Source organism: Chionomys nivalis, chromosome 11 (assembly GCF_950005125.1).
Source record: "Chionomys nivalis chromosome 11, mChiNiv1.1, whole genome shotgun sequence".
Lineage (NCBI taxonomy): Eukaryota > Metazoa > Chordata > Mammalia > Rodentia > Cricetidae > Chionomys > Chionomys nivalis.
The window spans coordinates 39,810,033-39,830,608 of NC_080096.1; the positions used below are offsets into that span (position 1 = coordinate 39,810,033).

General features: G+C 45.6%; 2 protein-coding genes across 4 annotated transcripts; both read right to left on the reverse strand.

Moving 5' to 3' along the window:
- Positions 1 to 2,868: 2,868 nt before the first annotated feature.
- On the reverse strand, positions 2,869 to 10,451 carry Czib (CXXC motif containing zinc binding protein). 3 transcript variants are annotated; one of them, XM_057785640.1, is made up of 8 exons: positions 10,344 to 10,451; positions 10,042 to 10,125; positions 8,691 to 8,747; positions 8,220 to 8,301; positions 8,038 to 8,069; positions 7,064 to 7,141; positions 4,724 to 4,789; positions 2,871 to 3,739 (listed from the first exon to the last, which is right to left on the reverse strand). In XM_057785640.1, exons 1-8 carry the CDS (start codon positions 10,347 to 10,349, stop codon positions 3,662 to 3,664), a joined length of 483 nt encoding a protein of 160 aa, XP_057641623.1. In that variant the 5' UTR covers positions 10,350 to 10,451; the 3' UTR covers positions 2,871 to 3,661. The 3 variants fall into 3 exon arrangements, with proteins under 3 accessions (XP_057641625.1, XP_057641624.1, XP_057641623.1); XM_057785642.1 differs by lacking the exons at positions 10,042 to 10,125; positions 10,344 to 10,451 and adding an exon at positions 9,921 to 10,013 and having other exon boundaries at positions 2,869 to 3,739; XM_057785641.1 differs by lacking the exons at positions 10,042 to 10,125; positions 10,344 to 10,451 and adding an exon at positions 9,905 to 9,996 and having other exon boundaries at positions 2,870 to 3,739.
- Positions 10,452 to 12,279: 1,828 nt separating this feature from the next.
- Positions 12,280 to 19,660, reverse strand: Magoh (mago homolog, exon junction complex subunit). The gene is made up of 5 exons (XM_057784793.1): positions 19,493 to 19,660; positions 16,473 to 16,531; positions 15,789 to 15,899; positions 13,758 to 13,840; positions 12,280 to 12,525 (listed from the first exon to the last, which is right to left on the reverse strand). The coding sequence occupies exons 1-5, from the start codon at positions 19,578 to 19,580 to the stop codon at positions 12,426 to 12,428; spliced, it is 441 nt and encodes a 146-aa protein (XP_057640776.1). The 5' UTR covers positions 19,581 to 19,660; the 3' UTR covers positions 12,280 to 12,425.
- Positions 19,661 to 20,576: the final 916 nt, after the last annotated feature.

Consider the following 20,576-nt stretch of genomic DNA (forward strand, 5'->3'; position numbering starts at 1 on the left):
GGTCACTAGAGAATAGAGTAGCCTGTTTGCTTTCTTCTTCTCCTCTTCCCCTCCCCCTCTTTTTTTGTTTTTGTTTTTTTTTTTTTTTGTTTTTTTTTTTTTTTTTGTTGTTGTTTTTTAAGACAGAGTTTTTCTGTGTAGCCTTGGCTGTCCCGGAACTCACTCTAGGCTGGCCTTGAACTCAGAGGTTCACCAGTGTGTGCTTCCTGAGTTCTGGGATTATGGGCATGAGCCCTACTCCCAGGCACTCTTGTCTGCACACTGATCATATCATTACTGTTTCCTGTTGTTTCCATGTACTGAGGCTGACCCCATGCTAAGCATGCGGTCAGCATCGGGTCCATACTTGTGGCAGCCCCACACCACCTCCTGCTGTGACGATGCAGCCCATTCCTCTGGGAATGCTTCTGCTAGGCATGCAGTGAAGCTGGGAAACTTGTGTTTTCAGCAGTTTCTCGGTGGGGACAGTGGGGAAGACTGGTTGAAGAGACGCTGCAGCTAACGGCTTACGCTCCCACCCCCACCCCGCACATACACACTTTGCTCCCAAATGTGTGAGCTCCATTGTAACATCCATTCTAAGCATAGAGAAGCCCTTGGGGAACAAGGCCAAGGGGATGTGTAGATGCACAAAAGGTGCCAGGAAACAAACAACAACAAAAATCGAGTGCCAAGAGCCCTGCAGCTTTCTGGAGGGCTGGACTGAAAGCCCCCTTCTTCCCTCATCCCCAGGGACCCACCAGGACACCACCTGGACCCATCCCGGGCTCACCCACTGGCGCCTGGCTTATTGAAGAACTCAGACTGTGTATGATGGCTGCCATGGTCAGCCAAGCACAGCCCCCGGGTGTTTCTCCTCACACAGACAAGCAGAAGAGGCTGCTGTACACAAAGCAGGCAGCCCAACACGCCACAACCTTCACACTGTCAGTCACAAAAAAACATGTTTAAAGATGGTACTTAAAGAGCGGCTCAGGGATAATTTAAGGGCCGTGGGTAACGACACTTGTAAAGCTGATGACCTGAACTGCATCACTGGAACCCACGGTGGAACCAGAGAGCCGACTCCTGCGGCGTGTCCTCTGACCTCCACAGTCTGCTCGCACCTTCATCGTCTTGGACTTGGGAAACTGCCTTTTATTTACAGCTAGCACAGTGAGCAGGCCTGGTAACAAGCGGGCCTCAGACACGCCGTTTGGGCTAATCTCATCAAGTAACACTCTCCACAGCCGAAACTGTCCTCATTTTTCACATGAAGAAAATAAGGTCCCGAGATGGGAGGCACTTGCCCAGGATTGGCAGTGAAGCCGATGCTGAGGCCAGTGACCACTCTCCCCCCCCCCTCGGCATCTGACACCATAGCTGACAAGCCTCGGGAGGAAGACCTCTGTGTGGGGGTGAAGCAGGGTCAACCTCGCCTCACTGAACATTTGTCCCTACACACACTGAGCTAATAATTAACATGTTCATTTGCAACACCATCTGTCAATTTCTTTTTCATATCAATGGGTCTGTTTGACCTGTTTATCGATCTGCTTGGTTACCACAGAGCTAATACCATACTAGTTTAACTGCCACTCTGTACACTGTGCCATGTGGGACATAAGTCTGTGACTCAGGGATTTCAGAATTGACTCAAGTTTAGTTCCACTAAACAGTAATTGCAATCTCATTTATATTATATATATATTTGAAATTGAGTGTCTGAACATCAAGTCTTCCTATCTGTCATCATAATATAGGTCTTTAATGTCTTTCAGTGATGCCTAATGCTATTCTCCATTGTTGTAAATTCCTTTAAAATTAAATCCTAGCGACTGTGAGGAAGGAGTGTATTTTCTTGCTATTACATTTCTTTGTGGTACTGGAGAGTGCACCCAGGGATTCATGCATGCTGTGCAAGTACTCTGTCCCCAAAGACAGCCTACCCTAGGCTGCTATTACAAACGGCATCTTAAATTATGTTTTGCTTAATGTATTGAAATGCCTTTTATTTCTGCATAGATCTTAAATCTAGCACCTGTCAACTTTTTTGGACTTTTGACTAAGTTCTTTGCTCTTTCATCACCCTGGAAGGGAGGCAGTGACAGAGGGAGTCCTCACTCCACCCTGACCCCAAGGGGAGCACTTGAGGTCTCATCACTTACTGAACACACTTGCTCTTAGTGTTCTCCTGAGTTTTAGTTGGTTAAGAGTTTCTTTGTTGCTGTTTCTGTTAAATGAGTATCAAATGATATCTGTTTGGCACAATCTGTTTCGTTTTTCCTTTACTTCTTAATGACTACTTGGGTTCCCTCACCTTCTAGAACCAAGAGATCCCTTTAATATTTAATGTTATGAACTTAATATAGAGATGACAAACAAGAAAGGCTTTTCCCAGTCCAGGGCTATAGCTTGCTTCTAGGGTAGCCTATGACTTGGGGGAGGATGGAAGCTCTGCTCTGTCAGGGGCAGAAGTGCTCAGAAAAAGAAAACTCGGGCTTAGTAAATACAACATAGTTGCCAGACTTGAAAGGAAGCAGGGTCGGTACCTCCCTACCATGCTCAGATATGGCCAGTTTTGCCAGCTCCCTTTGTTAGACCCTCTCAGCCAGCCTGGGGATGGCATGCCTTTTTCTACTCTCAGAAGTGGAAGAACATGGACTAGAGAGATGAGATGGCTTAGCAGCTAAGAGCACACACCGCTCTTGCAGAAGACCTGAGTTTGGTGCCTAGAACCCACATTGGGTGGGTCACAACACCTTCTTCTGGTCTCTGAAGGCATCTGCACTCACACCCACACACCTACATATAAATACAAACAAGTATACAAAATTAAAAGATAAAATCTTTGTTTCTGCTCCAGCAGAATATTGGAGAAATATAGTCTGTGTAACAGGTTTTCCAAATGGTGGGTTCCCACATATGAAAGCACAATATCCTCATGGCCTAGTACTACACTGGCCAACTCTGCTGTGTGGGGAATCTTTGGTTCCAAGAGACTCAGCAGGCCATGAAGCTGTCTTCACTCCAAAGATTTGTCTGGAAGCAGAACATACAGATATGGGCCACGGGGATAAGCCAGGACCAGCGAGAGGTGCTTCAGGGATCACAGAGGCTGATTCCACATGAAGAAGAACTTCCAGGTTGACTCTGACAGGAATTGCTCTATCACAGCAAATGAAGAGGCTAGCCATCAGCCAGGAATGTGGAGTGGAAGGATATATGCCTAGAGTGAGGTCTGGGGTGAAGTGAGTGGCTAACAGATGCCTGGGTTTAGTTTGGAGCTGCTGGGCTCACAGCATCATTCCATAGGCTTCTCTGCCCTTGGTGCCACTTGGCCTTCAAGCCTTTGATCTTGTAGATGGATCTGCCTATTTCCCAAGAGCTGGGGAGCCTTTATAGACTGCGTTCTCCTGTGTATTTTGCAAACTGGCTCAGGTGCAGAGTAGGCATGAGAAAGCAGAGACCTCCAGAGTCCATTCGTATTTGTGGAGAGAGTACTGCACACATTACCTTCACACACCAATGGGGCTTTATTGGTGGGACTCAGAACCGTGACAAACCCCAGCATGCAGACTGTGAGGGTTGGAACAGGTGCTAGGAGAAGCCTCCGTGGGATCTGCTGCTCAGGGCCCTTTTCTCCTCTCAGTTCTTCTGGGCAAGTTTGTAGGAACATAGTTCAGCACTTCACAAACTGATGGGTGACCTCGAAGATCCCCACAGACTCCTGAGCCTTCTCGTCATAGTCTGTCCAGTCCTGTGAAATAAGGCAGCATTAGCCTCTCAAGGCAGAACGGACAGTGTGGACAGTGAAGAACCAAGGTTCCAAAGCCCAATGCAGGCTCTGACTCAGCAGGTCACAAACACAGGAAACCCTTGACAAAACAGACGACTCAGGCCTGAACTCATCTCTCTGTCATATACCAGGCAAGTTTTCATGTTACTTTCCCAAACCTAAGTTCAGCCCTTGATTTATTTATTTTTTTCAAGACAAGGTTTCTTGTGATCCGTGGCTGTCCTGGAACTTGCTCTGTAGACCAGGCTGGCCTCAAACTCCTCTGTAGACCAGGCTGGCCTTAACTCAGAGATCCACCTGCCTGTGCCTCCCGAGTACCTGGATTAAAGGTTTGTATTACCATCACCAGGCTTTTGAGTTCTGCCCTTTATTTAAAAAGGGAGAAAAGAGACTTGAGATTGAATGTTGAAAGAATGAAATGGAACATGGAAACATGCTTAGCACTGAAACCAGCAGTTACAAGGAGCTATGCTAATAGAACTGGTGTCCTTCCTTCACAGCTGGCACAAAAGGCTTGTCTATCTGCAGGGTTGAAACAATACCATAGGTGATCACCACAAGTGCTTCAACTACTGCTCCCAGGGAGACGGGTTAGCCTCCCATAAGCATCCATCACAGATTTTCACCAACGGGTAAAGTAAATACCTCTGTTTATGTGTTTAAGAGTAGCATATTTCCTACGTAGCTCACGGCCACCAGCACTGTAACTCAAGCCTGAATGAAGCTTATCTACTGTGCACTTCCCATGTCAGGCACGTTCAGCCTTCCTGCAGGTACACACACAGGACTGCACTCCAGCACTGTACGTAGAGCCATTTAAATAGCAGGTTCACTAACAAGAAGCACCCAAATTCAGAGCTAGCTCTCCACTGAGAAGCCCCGTTCACCAAAAAAATAATTCCTGCCAGGTACCATATAGCACCTTGCCAGATCCCCAAGTCTCACCTTTTCTTGCAGATTGATGTCACTGAAGACTGTTCCTGACTCCACACCTTCGGCGGCAAACCCGGCCTGCAGGGGACAGGAAAACAGAGAGAGGCTGGGGAAAGACAGCGCCTGTGAAGACTAGCCCAGGGCTGGGCTTGCTAGTAAAGCCTTCACGATGAAAGCAACTGCAGCATAAGCAGCGGCTGCTGACAAACCCGAGCTTCTAGTGACTCGCACTGCCACGGTGTATCTAAGTTACAGCCCTGGCCTAGAAGACTGTGTGGCTTCCTTTCTGTTGCTGCAATACCATTAGGATCCAAAGGCAGCTTGGGGAGGAAGGGTATACTGCTGTAGCCCATGGCCCAGGGAAGCCGAGGCAGGACCCTGGAGACAGGAACCAGCAGAGGCCATCTAGGAAGACTGCTTCTGGCCCGCTTGCCTACTTTCTTTTCTCTTCTCTTTTTTCCCCTTTTCTCCTTCCTTTCCCTTCATTCTTTCTTTTTTGATTGACTTACTATGAAAACCAGGCTGGTTTTGAGCTCACAAAATCTGTCTCTGCCCTGCAAGTGCTGGGACTAAAGGCGTGTGGCCATGTCTAGCCTCAGCTATCTTTCTTATATATCCCGGGCTCACCTCAATAGGCAATCAGGACAGTTCTTCAGTTGAGGCTCCCTATTCTGGTGATTCTGGTTTGTGTTAACAAAAACTAGCCCAGTACAAAGGTAGGAGTGGGGTAAATTCTCCATCACCCCTGTCTGTTGAAGGACCTGGGTGCACACTCCACTCTTTGACTGAACCTTAGTTTTTGGTTTTTGTTTTGTTTTGTTTGATTTTTCTGAGATAGGGTCTTTCTACACAGTTCTGGCTGTCCTAGAATTCCCTATGGAGACGAGGTTGTTGTCAAACTCACAGAAATCCACCTGCCTCAGCCTCCTGAGTGCTGGGATTAAAGGTGGGTATCACTATAACTGGTTCTGAACTTCGGTTTTTGTTTGTTTGTGAGACACAGTCTCATGGATCCCGGGATGGTCTTAAACTTGCTGTGTGGCTGAGGATTTTGTTTGCTTGTTTTTGTTTATGAAACGGGGATGCCGATATCATCTTTTCTTTTTGGTTTTTTTGAGACAGGATTTCTCTGTTGTAGAAGGAACTGTGGGCCGGCCTGGGAGCTGCGGGCTGCATTCCTGCCACGTGGCTCCCAGACGCCAGCTAGTTTATGCCCCAAAATAACAACACACAAACTATATTCTTTCAAACACTGCTTGGCCCATTTCTATTCATGTGTGTAGCACCCCAAGGTGCGCTTACTGGGAAGATTCTAGCCTACGTCCATCCTGGGTCGGAGCTTCATGGCACCTGCCCTGGGGAGCAGCTGCATGGCATCTAAGCTCACTTCCTTTTCCTCCCAGCATTCTGTTCTGTTTACTCCACCCACCTATGTTCTAACCTATGAGGGCCAAGCAGTTTATTATTTAACCAATGACCTTCCTCCATCACTCTGTGTAGCTTTGGAGCCAGACTGGCCTTGAACTCACACAGATCCACCTGCCTCTGCCTCCTGAGTGCTGGGATTAAAGGTGTGTGCCACCACTGCCCAGTCATCTTTTCTAACTTACTCCACAGAGTTACTGTCGGGTAAAAATGTACAAATAAAGGGATGAGGACTGACTGTAAGAGTCAGACAGACCTGGGTTCAATTCACAGCCCTCTGCTTACTAACAGTAGGACTGTGGCAAACCGCACTGTGGTAGTTTGAATGTATTTGGTCCCCATAATCTCATAGGGAATGGCACTATTAGGAGGTATGGCTTTGTTGGAATAAGTATGGTCTTGCTAGAGGACGAGTGTCACTGTGGGGACAGACTTTGAGGTTTCTTATGCTTAGGATACCACGTAGTGTCCTCTGCCTGCAAAATGTAGGGCTCTCAGCTCCTCTAGCACATCTGCCTGCAGGTCACCATGCTCCCCGCCATGATGACAATGGACTAAACCTCCGAAACCCTAAACCACCCCAATGAAATGTTATCCTTTATAAGAGCTGCTGTGGTCATAGTGTCTCTTCCCAGCAATAAAACCCTAACTAAGACATGCACAGTCTCTGACATTCCCTTGTATGAAATTAGGATGAATCACTCCCTAGGGTTACAGTAAGGATGAAATGAAATAACATGTAAAGGAAACAGGCATGGAGCACAGCATACAGCAGGCATTTAATAAGTGACAATTACTATTCATAGAATTCCTGGCTGTGTTATAGCTCAGTGCTGAACACTGAAGGGAAGAGCAAGATGGAGAATCCCTATTTCACAGTTTCTGTTACTACATCCCCTCCCCGAGAGTCCTCTTCAAAATACAAACCTGGGGCTGGAAGTCAATTGGTTCAAGGCCACGGCACTCAAACTCTACTATTGTCTTGAACTTTTCATTGTCTTCAGCCTAGAAAGGAAGCATATTGAGGAGGCAAGCTCAATGGGTCCCCAGGAGACCCATGCCCTCTGTCCTTTCTGCTATGTGGATCCTTACTGGACCCATGAGCCCAGAACACGACCCAGAACAACTTAGCCCTTTTTAAAAAGAAGCCTGACTTGGACACTGCTCCCAGGAAGACCTTCTGTAGGCACAGTTTCTGTAGAAGAGTAAGGGTCCTTGGGTCAGCCTTCCTGCATGTCAACAGAGCTGAGGAAAACCTACATGAGATCTGAATCACACAGGAAGAGCCGATCACAGTTCCATGAATGGTAAGTGATCAGCACCCAGAAGACAGTAAGAATGTCATGTTCCAAAGGCTCCAGACCATCCGTATGGTCCGAGTAGGCATAACATGGCCTTTTGCTAACCATCTACTATGCCATGAGGACAAGGGCCGGGCGACTGAAGAGGGTACCTCTTAGGAGGTGGGTGGCCAAGAAACCCATGCCTACTTCACCCATGGGCTCAGTGACTACCCAGGACCATGCCCAAATTTTCAATCCACTATACTTCAGGAAAACACTGCAATACCACGCAGTGTATGGTGGGCAAAAGATGGACCGAGCCAACAAACAACTAAGTACATTAAAGAGCATGTTCCCTGCAAGAAGGCATGGTGGCAAGTGCCTGTCATCTCAGCATTCAGGAGGCTGAAACAGGAGCAGGCTGAGGTTGAGCCAAGCCTGAACTACCTAGTAAGACCTAGTCTCAAATAACAACAACAACATCAACAAAAGAGTTAAGTACATGGGACAATGTCCAGTGGTTTGGCCACTCTGATGCAGCTATTCTTGAACCCACTCCTCCTAACCACCAGTTCAGATTTAATTTGACCACCCCTGTCACTACAGCAGGGAACTTACGTTGTAAGACTTGATGGTGCCGCTCAAAATTTCTGAAATACAAAAAGGAAAAGTTGACTTGAATCCATACCCATGCTCCACTCAATGAAAAAGAGCGAGCTGCCCAGGTTTTAGCACTTCAGCCCTGTGTCTACCTCGGACAACACAAGTCTGCTGAATCTGGCCATCATTGCCTGACCTACCAATGGAGTTTTCCCGTGCACACAGTTTGCACTTCTGGACCATGGAGGCACTGCCACGGCCACCTTTCAACGCCACACTGTCCTGACAAGAAACAAACATAACCTCTAGTTACGTACCAGTTAGATACAACGGTCCCAGAGATCACATCCCTGTTATCCAGTGGAAGAGACCAAGACCCACAGAAGTGAGTCACTTGCTGACAGATGACAAAGAGGGTTGGGGTAGCTCAGTGGTAGAGCGTGTTTAGGATGTGCAGAGCCCTGGAGTCAATCCCTCAGCACACCTGGGGTGGGGTGGGGCAGCACCCTAAGCAGTCTTTTTGTGATTGATTTTGAACTTTGCCTCATATCCCAAAGATGCCTGTTGTTCCCAGTGCTGACCACAATGGTGCTTGCTCTCGGAAGTCACCAACCCAACCCAACCAACCAACCCCAACTCTGCCCAGGAGTATGTGCGGTAGGGACTATTACCATCAGTCGGATATACTGCCACTTCTCTGAGATCTCACCACAGCTGCCGCATTTCATCTTGGGGTAGAAAAAGAATATTAGTTGAGCAGGAAGGGTGAGTACAGTACAGTGTAAAGCAGGCTCATAAACTGCCACAGCCTTCTATCTATTTATTTTAGATAGGCTCTCACTATGTAGCCCAAACTGTTTTTGACCCTGAGATCTTCCTGCCTCTGCTTTCGGAGTACTGGGATTCCGAGTGAGTGCCACTATGCCTAATGCAGCCTATTTTCTAGGCGAGTCTTAGCGCATCCTACAACCAACCCCAAAGAGGACACGAGCAGACTTATCTCCAGTCGAGGAACAAGGTGTTTCTGATGCCATTATCCCTACCCTCTTCTAAAATACATATCATTTGTCTGGGAAATCCAAGTCACAGAGCCCCGAGCAACTGTGCCTAGCTAGGAGCTTTGCGTTTAGGGTCCTAAGAGTGCTGGGGTTAAGCTTTCAGCATTTTGTTTTTTCTTTTCTGTTTTTTCTGTCTCCTTTCTTATTCTATTATTCCTTCAAGTCAAAGAAGTTCATTTTTCACCTGATCCCTGGAACTCATGTTCTAAAACATCTGGAAACAGGAGCTGTGGATGCAGAGGTCAAGCACTTGTCTAGTACCAAGGGAATAAAAGGATCAGTAATGACTTCCTGAAAGACAAGGCTTTGGATGGCTATGCGAGTCGCTGGGATAGGCTAGGAAAATAAAGCAGAATCTGGAACATGAAAAGTCTCACAGTTTGGACCTCTATAGAGCACGCAGACAGGGCACCTACCGGGTTCTGCCGGGTTTACTAGTACTGTGTGAGACAAAGGGCAGTCAACTTTCACAATAAGTTGAGCCAGAAAATAAAACACGGTGAGTTTTATTCACCTTATTAAGTAATCACAAGGTCCCCTCAAATAACATTTTGTTCAATGTCTGTTTACACATCAAGAGCTGGGGAGACTACACAGTGGGAGAATGCTAACGTGCGGCCCTAGATTCGGATATATGCCAGGACTGCAGAGGAGGAAAAAGACCAAGCCCCACCGTGGGAGGAGGACGCCCATCTGTTATCCCAGCACACAGAAGGGAAAGGCAAAATCAGTTATCTTCTGCTACGTAAAGAGCAGACTAGATTATATGAGACTGATATAATTAATAAAAATAAAATCTAAAATACCAGTCTGAAAAACCCACTTACATGCCTGATTAACTACCTCGGGGCACAGCACAAAAGAAACGCTCCCAGTTGTACACTGAGATAACAGCTTGGCCTGAGACGCCCACTGCCTCCCGATGCTCCTCCCTTTCCCAGGAGGGATCCGCCTTCCGCCTCACCTTCAGATACCACCGGAAGTCCTCACCCACTGGCCGAAGGTTGGTGACGTTCTCCAGCGTGGCTTTGAGCTGCAGCGCGATTTTCTGAGAAGAGGGCGGGCCAGGCTGAATGTACAGCCTCGCGTGCGCAGCCGCGTGCCCCGCCCCACCCCGCCCCTCCCAGCTCAAGCCCGGAGGCTTCAACGCGAGTTCACGCCTTTCACCCCATCCTGGTAGAGCTCGCGACTGTCGGGTCCTCGCCGCCTTCACCCCACCTCTGACTCGGCTACCGGACGCTCCGGTGGCGAGTCCCCTCCCCTTACCCCCATTGCTGCCTGGTCCACGTTATGCCGCTGCGACCTCTGCTTTCCGGCCCGTCGTAAAAGGCTGGCACCGCCGCGCAGCCTCAGTGCGGGTGGGCGGGAATCGGGGCGTTGGCGAGCTGTGTAATCAGCCGGGGAGAGCTTTTCTCAGTGGGTGCGCTGGGACCCGTGGAATCGCTAATGCCAGAGATAGTTCCTGCTTCTCAGTTTGTGCCACCACCAAGCAGGCAGGGCATTCTGGCTCGAAACCTCTGCTAGACAGCTCTAGCCTCTCGGTTTTCTTTCCGCCTCCTTACTACCCTGTGGTCCTGAGTCGTCTTAGGTTGCAGCCTCGCGGACTTGGCGTAGTGGCCCTCCGCTAAACTGCTCACTCGGTCTACATGCCGGACCTGATGCTGCGATCTTTCCCACAGGCCTACACTGTGTCCACGTCCTCGTGGTCAGTGTTCAAAAACAGCTGGTTCACCCCTACGGTCTTATTATATCATATCTTTTACCACACTGCAGGAGCCCGTTGGCATCAACATTCGAAAATGTCATCCACTTGAAACTTTTATAACCTCGTCTTTGTTTTAATTTTATGTGTTTGCGTGTTTTGCCGTTTTGTATATATGTGCACCACATATGCATGCGGCTCCTGCCGAGACTAGAAGAGGGCACCGGATCCCCCAGTAACGGTTGACTGTGAGCCACCATATGGATGCTAGGAACTGGATTGGGGTACTAGGCAAGTACTCTAAACCGTGGAGCCATCTCCCTACTTGTGTCATGAAAAAAAAAAAAAAAAGTCTTTTTCATCTCAATAGTCTGGCATCCTGCCTTGTCAGATACGAATGCAATCCCTAACTTGAAGCAGCAGAGTGAATCATGGAGTCTGAGAACGCTTTTGGGACCTTGTCAAAGGTGGGGATGGTTCTAAGGATGGATGTGTATTTAGGTCCATCATGTCTCTCAGACACACGAAACCTATCATGTCCCTTCTCTCCTGGTGCAATCTACCCAGCTACTTGCCTAAAGCCATGAAATTTATGTAACAGCAAGAGAAAACTATCAATCCACGTGCTGAAGTTTTCCTTCACACTGAAATACAGGATCTGTAAAAAAAAAAAAAAAAAAAAAAAAGAAAGACTGATCACAATGCAGTTTCATGCCCAAGAAGCTAACACTACCCGGCTGTGAAATGTAGCCTAGTGGTGGAACACTTGCTTAGTATGTATAAAACCCAGTCTTACATGCACTATATGTAAACCCAACAGCCAATATTCAAATTTCTTTAGTGGTGTCAACTTTAGTTTGTTTTTTTTTTTTTTTGTTTTTTTTTTTTTTATCATGACCCAGTTAGGGTCAAACATTGTATTATTTTGTCTGCTTTAGTGGAGATAAAATCCAAGACCTCATGAATGGTAGGCAGGTGCTTTTCTAGTGAGCTATAAAACTCCAGCATTGATTTGTCTTGTAAATATCTAGACTTTTTCCCTTGGAATTTAAGAATCAAAACTGAACTGGGCGTGATGGCACCAGCCTGCAACCCCAGTACTTGGGAGACTGATCCCAAGTTCTAAGCTATCCTGGGCAGCAAAACGAAGGGAGGCTCTCTGTTAAAACAAACTTGTCCCGGAATCTCCTTTCAATATTGCTGAGATTCCCAACTCTTGTTGTATTAAAAAAAATATTTAGTATATGTGTACACACCAGCATGCGCCCATGCCACAGCACAGGTGTAAAAATTTAGAGTCATTTCTTGCCTTCCACCTTGTTGAGGCAGGGTCCCTGTTTCTGCTGCTGGCTGCTTGCTTAGTCCAGGCTGGCTGGCCCATGCGGGTCTCAGGGAGGAAGATGGTGGTTGTCATGTCAGGTTTATGCAGCTAAAGCTTTACTGCCAGAACCATTTCCCTGAATGTTTGTATTTTACTTGAGAAATAATTCACACATTAGGTGTTTAGAAAAATAACAAAAAGTAGATGTTATCACATTTGTTAAAGACCATCATTTATTGTTTATAAAAATTGCCCCAATATACAGAAAAAATTCCTAATTACGGTAACTAAAAATTCCCACCCTCTCATGTCCACAATATCCAATCTAGATTGGTTTAATCTTGAAATGTAATCCAATAAGGCTGAAGACTAAACACTTCAGGTCCTGGACAAGATAATAAAACACTCGTAAGCCTTCTGGATCCCTAAAATACAAAAGAAAATAAAGATGTTTAAGAAGCAGAGGAAAATTGGCAAATAAAATAACCCTGATTGCCACAAAAATGTTTCTTATGAAGGTATTTACAGTAGTAAACCCCTGAGGAACCACATGTCCATTAAGAAGGAAAGGTTCACTTATTAAAATGGAGTAAAGTATGCTGTTTTTACTGTGAAAAACATAAAACCAAGGGAGAAACCATGATTTCTAAAACAGATTCTGTCTTATGCTTTTTAAAAAAGTTGGAAATCTAGGTCAGTGGTGGAGCAAGACTCTAACCACTTCAATTCTCGGTACTGCAAACAAACAGCCACCCCCTCCCCAGATTCTTTGTAACAAATAGATCCCATTCCATGTTATAATTCACACCACTGGCAACATGAATCTTAAAATTTAGAGATGAGATTTCAAATTCCACCGAAACTAAGACAGGGTAGTCTGAAAGTCAACACTGAGAAAGCGTTCGCTCAGTGACCAACATTTGTTTGGCCTTAATTTTCTCTTCTGGTTGCTACTATGCATCCCTCAGTGTCACGGAGAAGCAGTAACTGAATGAACCACCGCAAGGAGAAGAAGCAGCCTTTGAAAACACAATTGGCCTGAATTCATAAGCTATGCATTTTTGGGTTCAGCCATGAATGAAGACAGGTTCATGAAGTTCCCAACTATCATATACATGTTCAGATGGTTTTCATTGCTGTTATTTCCTAAATGTTATAACAGATATTCACACAGAATTTGGTTTTATAAAGATGATTTAAAGTATATGAAAAGTACATAGGCTCTGTGAAAATATGACACTATTTTAATCAAGGGAATTGAGCATTCAAGATTCTGGTACCAAAATTCCTGGAACCAACCTTCTACGATACTGAAAGACAAGTATAACCTGAGCCCTATGAATGAGGACCATGCTGACTTCTGTCTTGTGTCTGCACTACATCTTTCTATGCTGGCCTCATTTGACTGACATTTTCTTTATTACTTTCTTTCCTTCTTTTCCGTTTTTGTTTTTTTGAGACAGGGTTTCTCTGTAGCTTTGGAGCCTGTCCTGGAACTAGCTCTTGTAGATCAAGCTGGTCTCGAACTCAGAGAGATCCACCTGCCTCTGCCTCCCAAGTGCTGAGATTAAGGCATGTGCCACCACCACCCAGCTGACATTTTCATTTTACTCTCTAACAACAGACACTACTGGATATAAATGTCATATATACTTACTTTGACTGGTTGACGTCAATAAGGGAACCAATTTTTGATGTTGTAAAAGAAATGTGTTCATCGCCAATGACAATTTCAAGCTCCTAGAAACATTAAAAAACAAAACAAAAACAAAGACAGCACTGGGTCATTAATCAAGCACACAGGACAAGGCTCATTCAAACTCTGATCTTCATGCTTGCATCCACCAAGCCACCTCTCCAGCCCTTTTCTTCTTCTAAAATAATATTTACTTATTGGTGTGTGTGTGTGTGTGTGTGAGAGAGAGAGAGAGAGAGAGAGAGAGAGAGAGAGAGAGAGAGATATCAGGGCACATTCTAGAGATCAGAGGACAGCTTATACTCCTTACACCTTTATGTGGGTTATAGAGAATGAACTCGCGCTGCCAAGTGTGGTAACAAGAGCCTTTACCCACTGGTCCATCTTGATATTCCCTACTTTATTAAAAGAAGCACAAGTTATACCTGTATCCCACTCTATTCTTTGGCATCCCCTAAAACTGGTGTGTATTTCTGCCACTTGCTTTTCCAGATTTAGCAGCATACTTTTAAAATAAATGGCCATACCTGATATATATATTCATTCCATGTTTTTTCTAGGATTTATCTATGTTGATCTACTCAACAATTTAAATGCACTGAATATGTCGTTTCCTTACTGAAGCAGACTTAAGTTCCCAACTTTTATTACTAGACATGATGTGGCAAGAATGTTCTAGGTCTTAGGGCTGAACATCTGTGCTAGTCCTGGAGTTGGGTCCCCAGCTCCACCAAAACTAAGTATTTTCCGCTCTGCCAGCTCCTATCCAAATGGTTTCCTAATACGGCCACACTGGTACTTTTTTTCCTGCCATAGGTGTATGAATTCTTTCTATACTTTTGAAGACCTGGGTGAAGCTTTAGAAAATGTGATGTCCTAATTTTTGCAGGTTACAAATGCACCTGTAAATCTGTTCAATATTTGAGTTCAAGGTTTGTTCAATGTTTGAGTCTACAGACTGTCTATATCCGTTGTAACATTTCGCCCCTCAAGTCGGGTTATCTTTTTATTGCTTTATAGTTCTTTATATATTCTGTAGAGACACTCCTTGTTAGATATATTTTTCAAGTATCTTCACCCAGTCTGTGGCTCTTTTCAACTTTAATTAGATGTCTTCGGTAAAACAAGTTTTAAGTTTAATGAAGTCAAATTTACAAATCTTTTCCTTTAAGAAGAGAAAGTTGTCTTTGTTTTTTGATGGAGGAAGGTCATTGGTTAAAAAATAAAGAAACTGCTTGGTCCTCATAGGTTAGAACATAGGTGGGTGGAGTAAACAGAACAGAATGCTGAGAGGAAGAGGAAGTGAGCTCAGACTCGACAGCTCTCCTCTCTGGGGTAGACGCGATGAAGCAAGCTGCCAGGTCAGACATGCTGAATCTTTCCCGGTAAGACTGGTGCTACACAAATTATTAGAGATGGGTTGATCGGGATATGAGAATTAGCCAGTAAGGGCTAGAGCTAATAAGCCAAGCAGTGTTTAAAAGAATACAGTTTCCGTGTAATTATTTTGGGTAAAGCTAGCCGTGCGGGTGGCCGGGCGCCAGGGACGCAGCCAGGGACGCAGCCCTGCCGCTCCTTATTACAACAGTTTTTTGAGATGGGTCTCACTATGTAACTTTGGCTGGTCTAGAACTCACAGAGGCCCGCCAGCCTGTTTCCCATGTGCTGAGACTAGAGGCATGCGCCAACATGCTCAGCACAATTTATATTGTCAAAGAACCCCCTGGCTGTAGGGTAGAAACACAGAAACCAGAAGAACGGAGTAGAGTAGTAGCAGTCGAGGTAGAATTATCTTTTATTTTTTAGTTATTAAAAAAGTAACAGTGCTGGAAAGCTGGCTCAGTGATTAAGAGCACTAGTTGCTCTTCCAGAGGACCTGGGTTCCATTCCCAGCACCCACATGGGACTACCGGTTCTCCCTCCTGCCCCAGTGTCCCACAGAGCAGCGGTCTGCATCTCCTTTGTGAGAAGTACAGTCAGTAGAGCACTCACCTGCCGGCCTACTCGGTCAGGAGGGGGCCACAGAGCATCATCTTCCTTGGTGATCTCACTGTCATCAATGATTCTCTTCAATTCCTCCATCACACTTTTATGTACATAAGCCTAAAATCAGGTTTAAAATGCATTAACGGTACGGTAGAACTCACTGCAGAACAGAACACATGAGCTTACTGAGATATGAGTATGCCTAAATTCTGGCCATTATCCCTTACAAGCAAGAATACTTAGAACAAGCCTCAGATTTAGTGTCTGGGCTTTTAATTTCCGGTATATAAATATGGCAGATTACACAGTCCCATGGGCATTTATAATCAGGGCTTAAAGAACATACATATATGTCAGGTAGTATGCGTATGCCTTACTTCCAGAGTAGGCAGAGGCAGGCGAATATCTGAGTTTGAGGCTAGCTTGGTGTACAGAGGGAGTTCCAGGACAGTCAGGGCTACACAGAGAAATCTCTATCTAAAAACAAACAAACAAAACATCCAAAACAAAATAGTAATAAAAAAAAAACCCAAAAAACAAAAAAAGAGAACCAGACAACAGCAAACAAAAGAGAAAAGACAAAGAACTAACTACTTGTTTCCCCACTCTTCATTTTTCATCACTACCAGAGAGAGCACAAGCACAAACACTGCAGAACAAAAGCCTCTTGAGTGAAGGAAAGCATCGCACCTCCTTTCTGATCATGACATCATTTTTGTAATTGCTGTTGTTGGCATATCGCAGTTTTCCTGTGGGGGGCAAAAAAAAAAAAATGAATGCAATGTACAACAAAACATGATCAAAGAAAGCACCAGGAGCCTACTAACAATATTAACTTTGCCTACATTATACCCAAGTTCAACCCGCTTCACAGCTGTCTTTTCAGTATTCCACTGTAAACTACCAACCCACTGAAGGTGCACCTGACACTGAACTAGAGTTCAGGCAAAAGCTACTACAATGTGGCAAAAGCACACAGGCAGGCTCTTTAACTACTCTGGCAAATAGCTTTTTGCAGGTTAAGGACCTCAGCTATAAACAGGAATTGTAATTGCTAACTTACCCGCAAAGAGAACATGGTAAGGCTCAACTGGGTTGTGAAGCATTTTGAAAACTGTAGAAAGCTGGACACACAAATACACACACATACACACCCATGCGGTCTCGTGACGCTGATCAGTTTCTGCATACTTTTAAATTGAGCACAGATGGTTCCTAAGGCCCTTTGTGCATGTATACAACCATCAGGCCAGTTTGGGCATGTAGTGGAGATGAAGAATATTAAAAACAACAAAATCACTTGAGCACACACCTTTAATCCTAGCACTCAGGAGGCAGAGGCTGATGAATCTCTGAGTTTGAGACTAATCTGGTTTGCGTGGCAATTTTGGAACAGGCAAGGCTACACAGTAAGTAAGTAAATAAATAAATAAATAAATAAATAAATAAAAGCAAAAGAACCACAATGTATTGTTGTAGAAAAAAGTCAGGAAACTGGGGAGAAGAAGCATCTAGTTTAGGCTGAAGGTCTGAACAGGTTTCATGCATAAAATGACTTTGGGTGGGTGGGATATGGGAAGAACGTACAATAAGGTGTAAGTGTGGGTTAAGGGACCAAGAAAAGACAAGATGGTGTGTGAACAGAATTCACATCAAAGAGACTGAAAATTAAAAAGTGCTTGGGATGTTGCAGGCAGAACCGAAGCAGTGTGGGATGAGTATGTGTAGGGCTGAGGCTGGCAAGCAGGCAGGAACTCAGTGTGGCCATACGCCACGGTAAGGGCTTTGAATTTACCAGGAAGGAAGAGAGCAGCTATTGACAGTGTCCGAGACCTACAATAATCTAATTACACAGGCCTGCGCTACATTTTCTTGTCCATCTTATAGAGAATGAAAAGGAAAAAATTTGAGTAGAATTGTCCTTGCCGCCTCACCACACTGCAACCTTCCCAAATGTTACCAATCGAATACGTTCTAATTGTCACCAACAGTATCCTAAATCTTCTCCACATCTACAGCCCTAGTTGTCCAAGTCCCGATCACAATCTCTTATGACCTGACAACCACCATCACTCTAGCCTACTCTGTGCCCAAGAGCTAGGATCCTTTTTGAAGAACAGATCACACCTTTTCTCTTAAAAGTTTCAAGTTGTGGGGCTGGAGAGATGGCTCAGTGGTTAAGAGCATTGCCTGCTCTTCCAAAGGTCCTGAGTTCAATTCCCAGCAACCACATGGTGGCTCACAACCATCTGTAATGAGGTCTGGTGCCCTCTTCTGGACTTCAGGCATACACGCAGAAAGAATATTGTATACATAATAAATAAATAAAATAAATATTAAAAAAAAAAAAGTTTCAAGTTGTTTCCTGCTGCACCTATTCATGCCATGGCCTTTAAACACCTACATAGCAAAGCTCCTACCTAACACCGTCTCCTGCTGATGCATGAGCAATAAAAACTCATAGAGAGAAATTAGGGTTCAACCCGAAGGTCAGAAAAGCAAAACAGGCAGCCATTGGCTCTTTCCTCCTCCTCAGGTGATCCTGCCTCCAAGAATCTCAGAATGAGACTGAGAGCAGTCTCCGTGATCCCCTCTCCCCCCCTTTGAGACAGGGTTCCTTAGTAGCTACGGAGCCAGTCCTGGAACTCGCTCTGTAGACTGGGCTGGCCTCTAACTCACATAGATCTGCCTGCCTCTGCCTCCTGAGTGCTGAGATTAAAGGCGAGCACCACCACTGCCTGGCTTCCTCCTGTTTTATAATCCTTTCTAGGGCTGGGATTAAATGCAAGCACCGCCCGGTTACTATGGCAACTAGTGTGGGTACTGGGATTAAAGGTGCTACCACTGCCTGATCTGTAAAGCTGACCAGTGGGGCTGTTTTACTCTCTGATCTTTAGACAAGCTTTATTTATTAAAAAATGAAATGCCACTAAATCCTACTATTCTCCCTAGAATTCGCTATTATCCTTCAGTTATCACAATGGACCCCTAAAACATGCCTGGCTCTTTGCTGTCCAATGGCCTTTTCACTTGATACTCCTACAGAATGCTTTTTTTCATGAGCGTCACGAATCCATCCCTTTCGATTATGGCTTGATTCAAATACCCACTCTTCAGAGTGCTCTCTAAAAGCGACACTATATTTTTTCCTTTCTTTTCTCTTCTCTCTCACTCTCTCTTCCTTTCTTTTGGCTTTTCGAGACAGGGTTTCTCTATGTAACAGTCCTAACTGGAACTAGCTCTTGTAGACCAGGCTGGCCTCGAACTCACAGAGATCCGCCTGCCTCTGCCTCCCGAGTGCTGGGATTAAGGCGTGCGCCACCACCGCCCGGCTCTATCCTATTTTCTGATCACTTCTCACTATAGGAAATAACTGTTTATAGTTTCTCCCAAGACTAAAACAATTTTCCACGAAAGGGGAAATTTATCTTCGTTGCTCTATCCTCAGAGTGGAATACAGCCCGATGTAAGATGGACATTCAATCAATCTTGGTTGAAATGTAAGCAATCCGGCTTTTTAAAAAGTTACTAAGAAGAAGCTCCAGTGTATTGACAGAAAGAACCAGTGAAGCCGAAAAAAGAATGCGCCTTTCACAACCCAACAGTACCGGTCTCAGCCCCTTCCTTCACATCGCCACATTCGCGAGCCCGGCTTCTGCGCCCTCCCCAAGGTCCCGTCCCTCTCCCGGCAGGCGCGGGGTCGCTCTTACCATCAGGTCGGAATTCAAACTCCAGAAACTCATGACCGAACTTGCCTTTGTGACCCACGTAGTAACGCAGGTAAAAGTCACTCTCCATAGTTCACAAGGGAAATCAAGACCGAACTTTAGGAACAGATCACACTACTATGATCGGCGCCCTATTGGCGCTCGGAAATGACGTCAAACCACCGCGACGCGAACAGTTTTTCGCTCTCGGGAGGCGGGAACGAGATTGCCACGCCCCCTCGTCCTGAGGCGAGATCAAGAGGACCGCCGGAAGTCCAGTGTTCTGCGAGGGGCTGGGCTTCCGTGAGGGCGTGCTCCTTCACGAGTGCGTCAGGAGACTTTTACCTATAGGGTTTAGACCCGACACTCCGACAAAAGTGAGTCGAACGGGGTTATTCACACTCTGAACCACCGTAAAATGGGACAAAATGGTTCCCCCGCCATTGAGCTCGCTGCGCCCTTTCCCGCCCCCAGTGTCTGAGTCAGGAGTGGGCTTTGAGGGCTAGAGTAGTAGCGAATAGCGATGGTCTAGTACTCAAAAGCTTAATTCAGAGGGGCACGAGTTTGAGACTAGGGTCTGCATACTAAGACCCTGTTTCGAAAAAGTTTTACTTTTGTTTTTGTTAATTGTTTTTTGAGACAGCGTTTCTCTGTTTTACGGCTCTGGCTGTCCTGGAACTCGCTCTGTAGACCAAGATGAACTTGAACGCACAGAGATCTACCTGCCTCTGCCTCCCAAGTGCTGGGATTAAAGGCGTGCGCCACCACCGCTTGCTTGGCTTACTTAACTGTCTTTTAAGAAAACTGTTTTCAGCCGGGCGGTGGTGGCGCACGCCTTTAATCCCAGCACTTGGGAGGCAGAGGCAGGCGGATCTCTGTGAGTTCGAGACCAGCGTGGTCTACAAGAGCTAGTTCCAGGACAGGAACCAAAACCACAGAGAAACCCTGTCTCGAAAAACCAAAAAATAAATAAATAAACTGTTTTCAATGATTCCTTCCCCAAACCACAACATTGCCTGGAGCTTGCCTGCACTGCCAACATTCCTTTCTGCCATTTATTTTACATACAGGCAGGGTACTGCTACAT

Excerpts from the sequence above, each read along its gene's own strand:
- Czib (XM_057785640.1), bottom strand. Across the intron at positions 8,070-8,219 it reads TGCACGGGAAAACTCCATTG|AAATTTTGAGCGGCACCATC; the intron begins GTAGGTCAGGCA and ends TTTGTATTTCAG. Across the intron at positions 7,142-8,037 it reads GCACCATCAAGTCTTACAAC|GCTGAAGACAATGAAAAGTT; the intron begins GTAAGTTCCCTG and ends CTTCCTTTCTAG.
- Magoh (XM_057784793.1), bottom strand. The coding sequence starts at position 19,580 with ATGGAGAGTGACTTTTACCTGCGTTACTACGTGGGTCACAAAGGCAAG. Across the intron at positions 15,900-16,472 it reads ATGTCATGATCAGAAAGGAG|GCTTATGTACATAAAAGTGT; the intron begins GTGCGATGCTTT and ends ACCTGATTTTAG. Across the intron at positions 12,526-13,757 it reads ATTGACGTCAACCAGTCAAA|GGATCCAGAAGGCTTACGAG; the intron begins GTAAGTATATAT and ends TTTGTATTTTAG.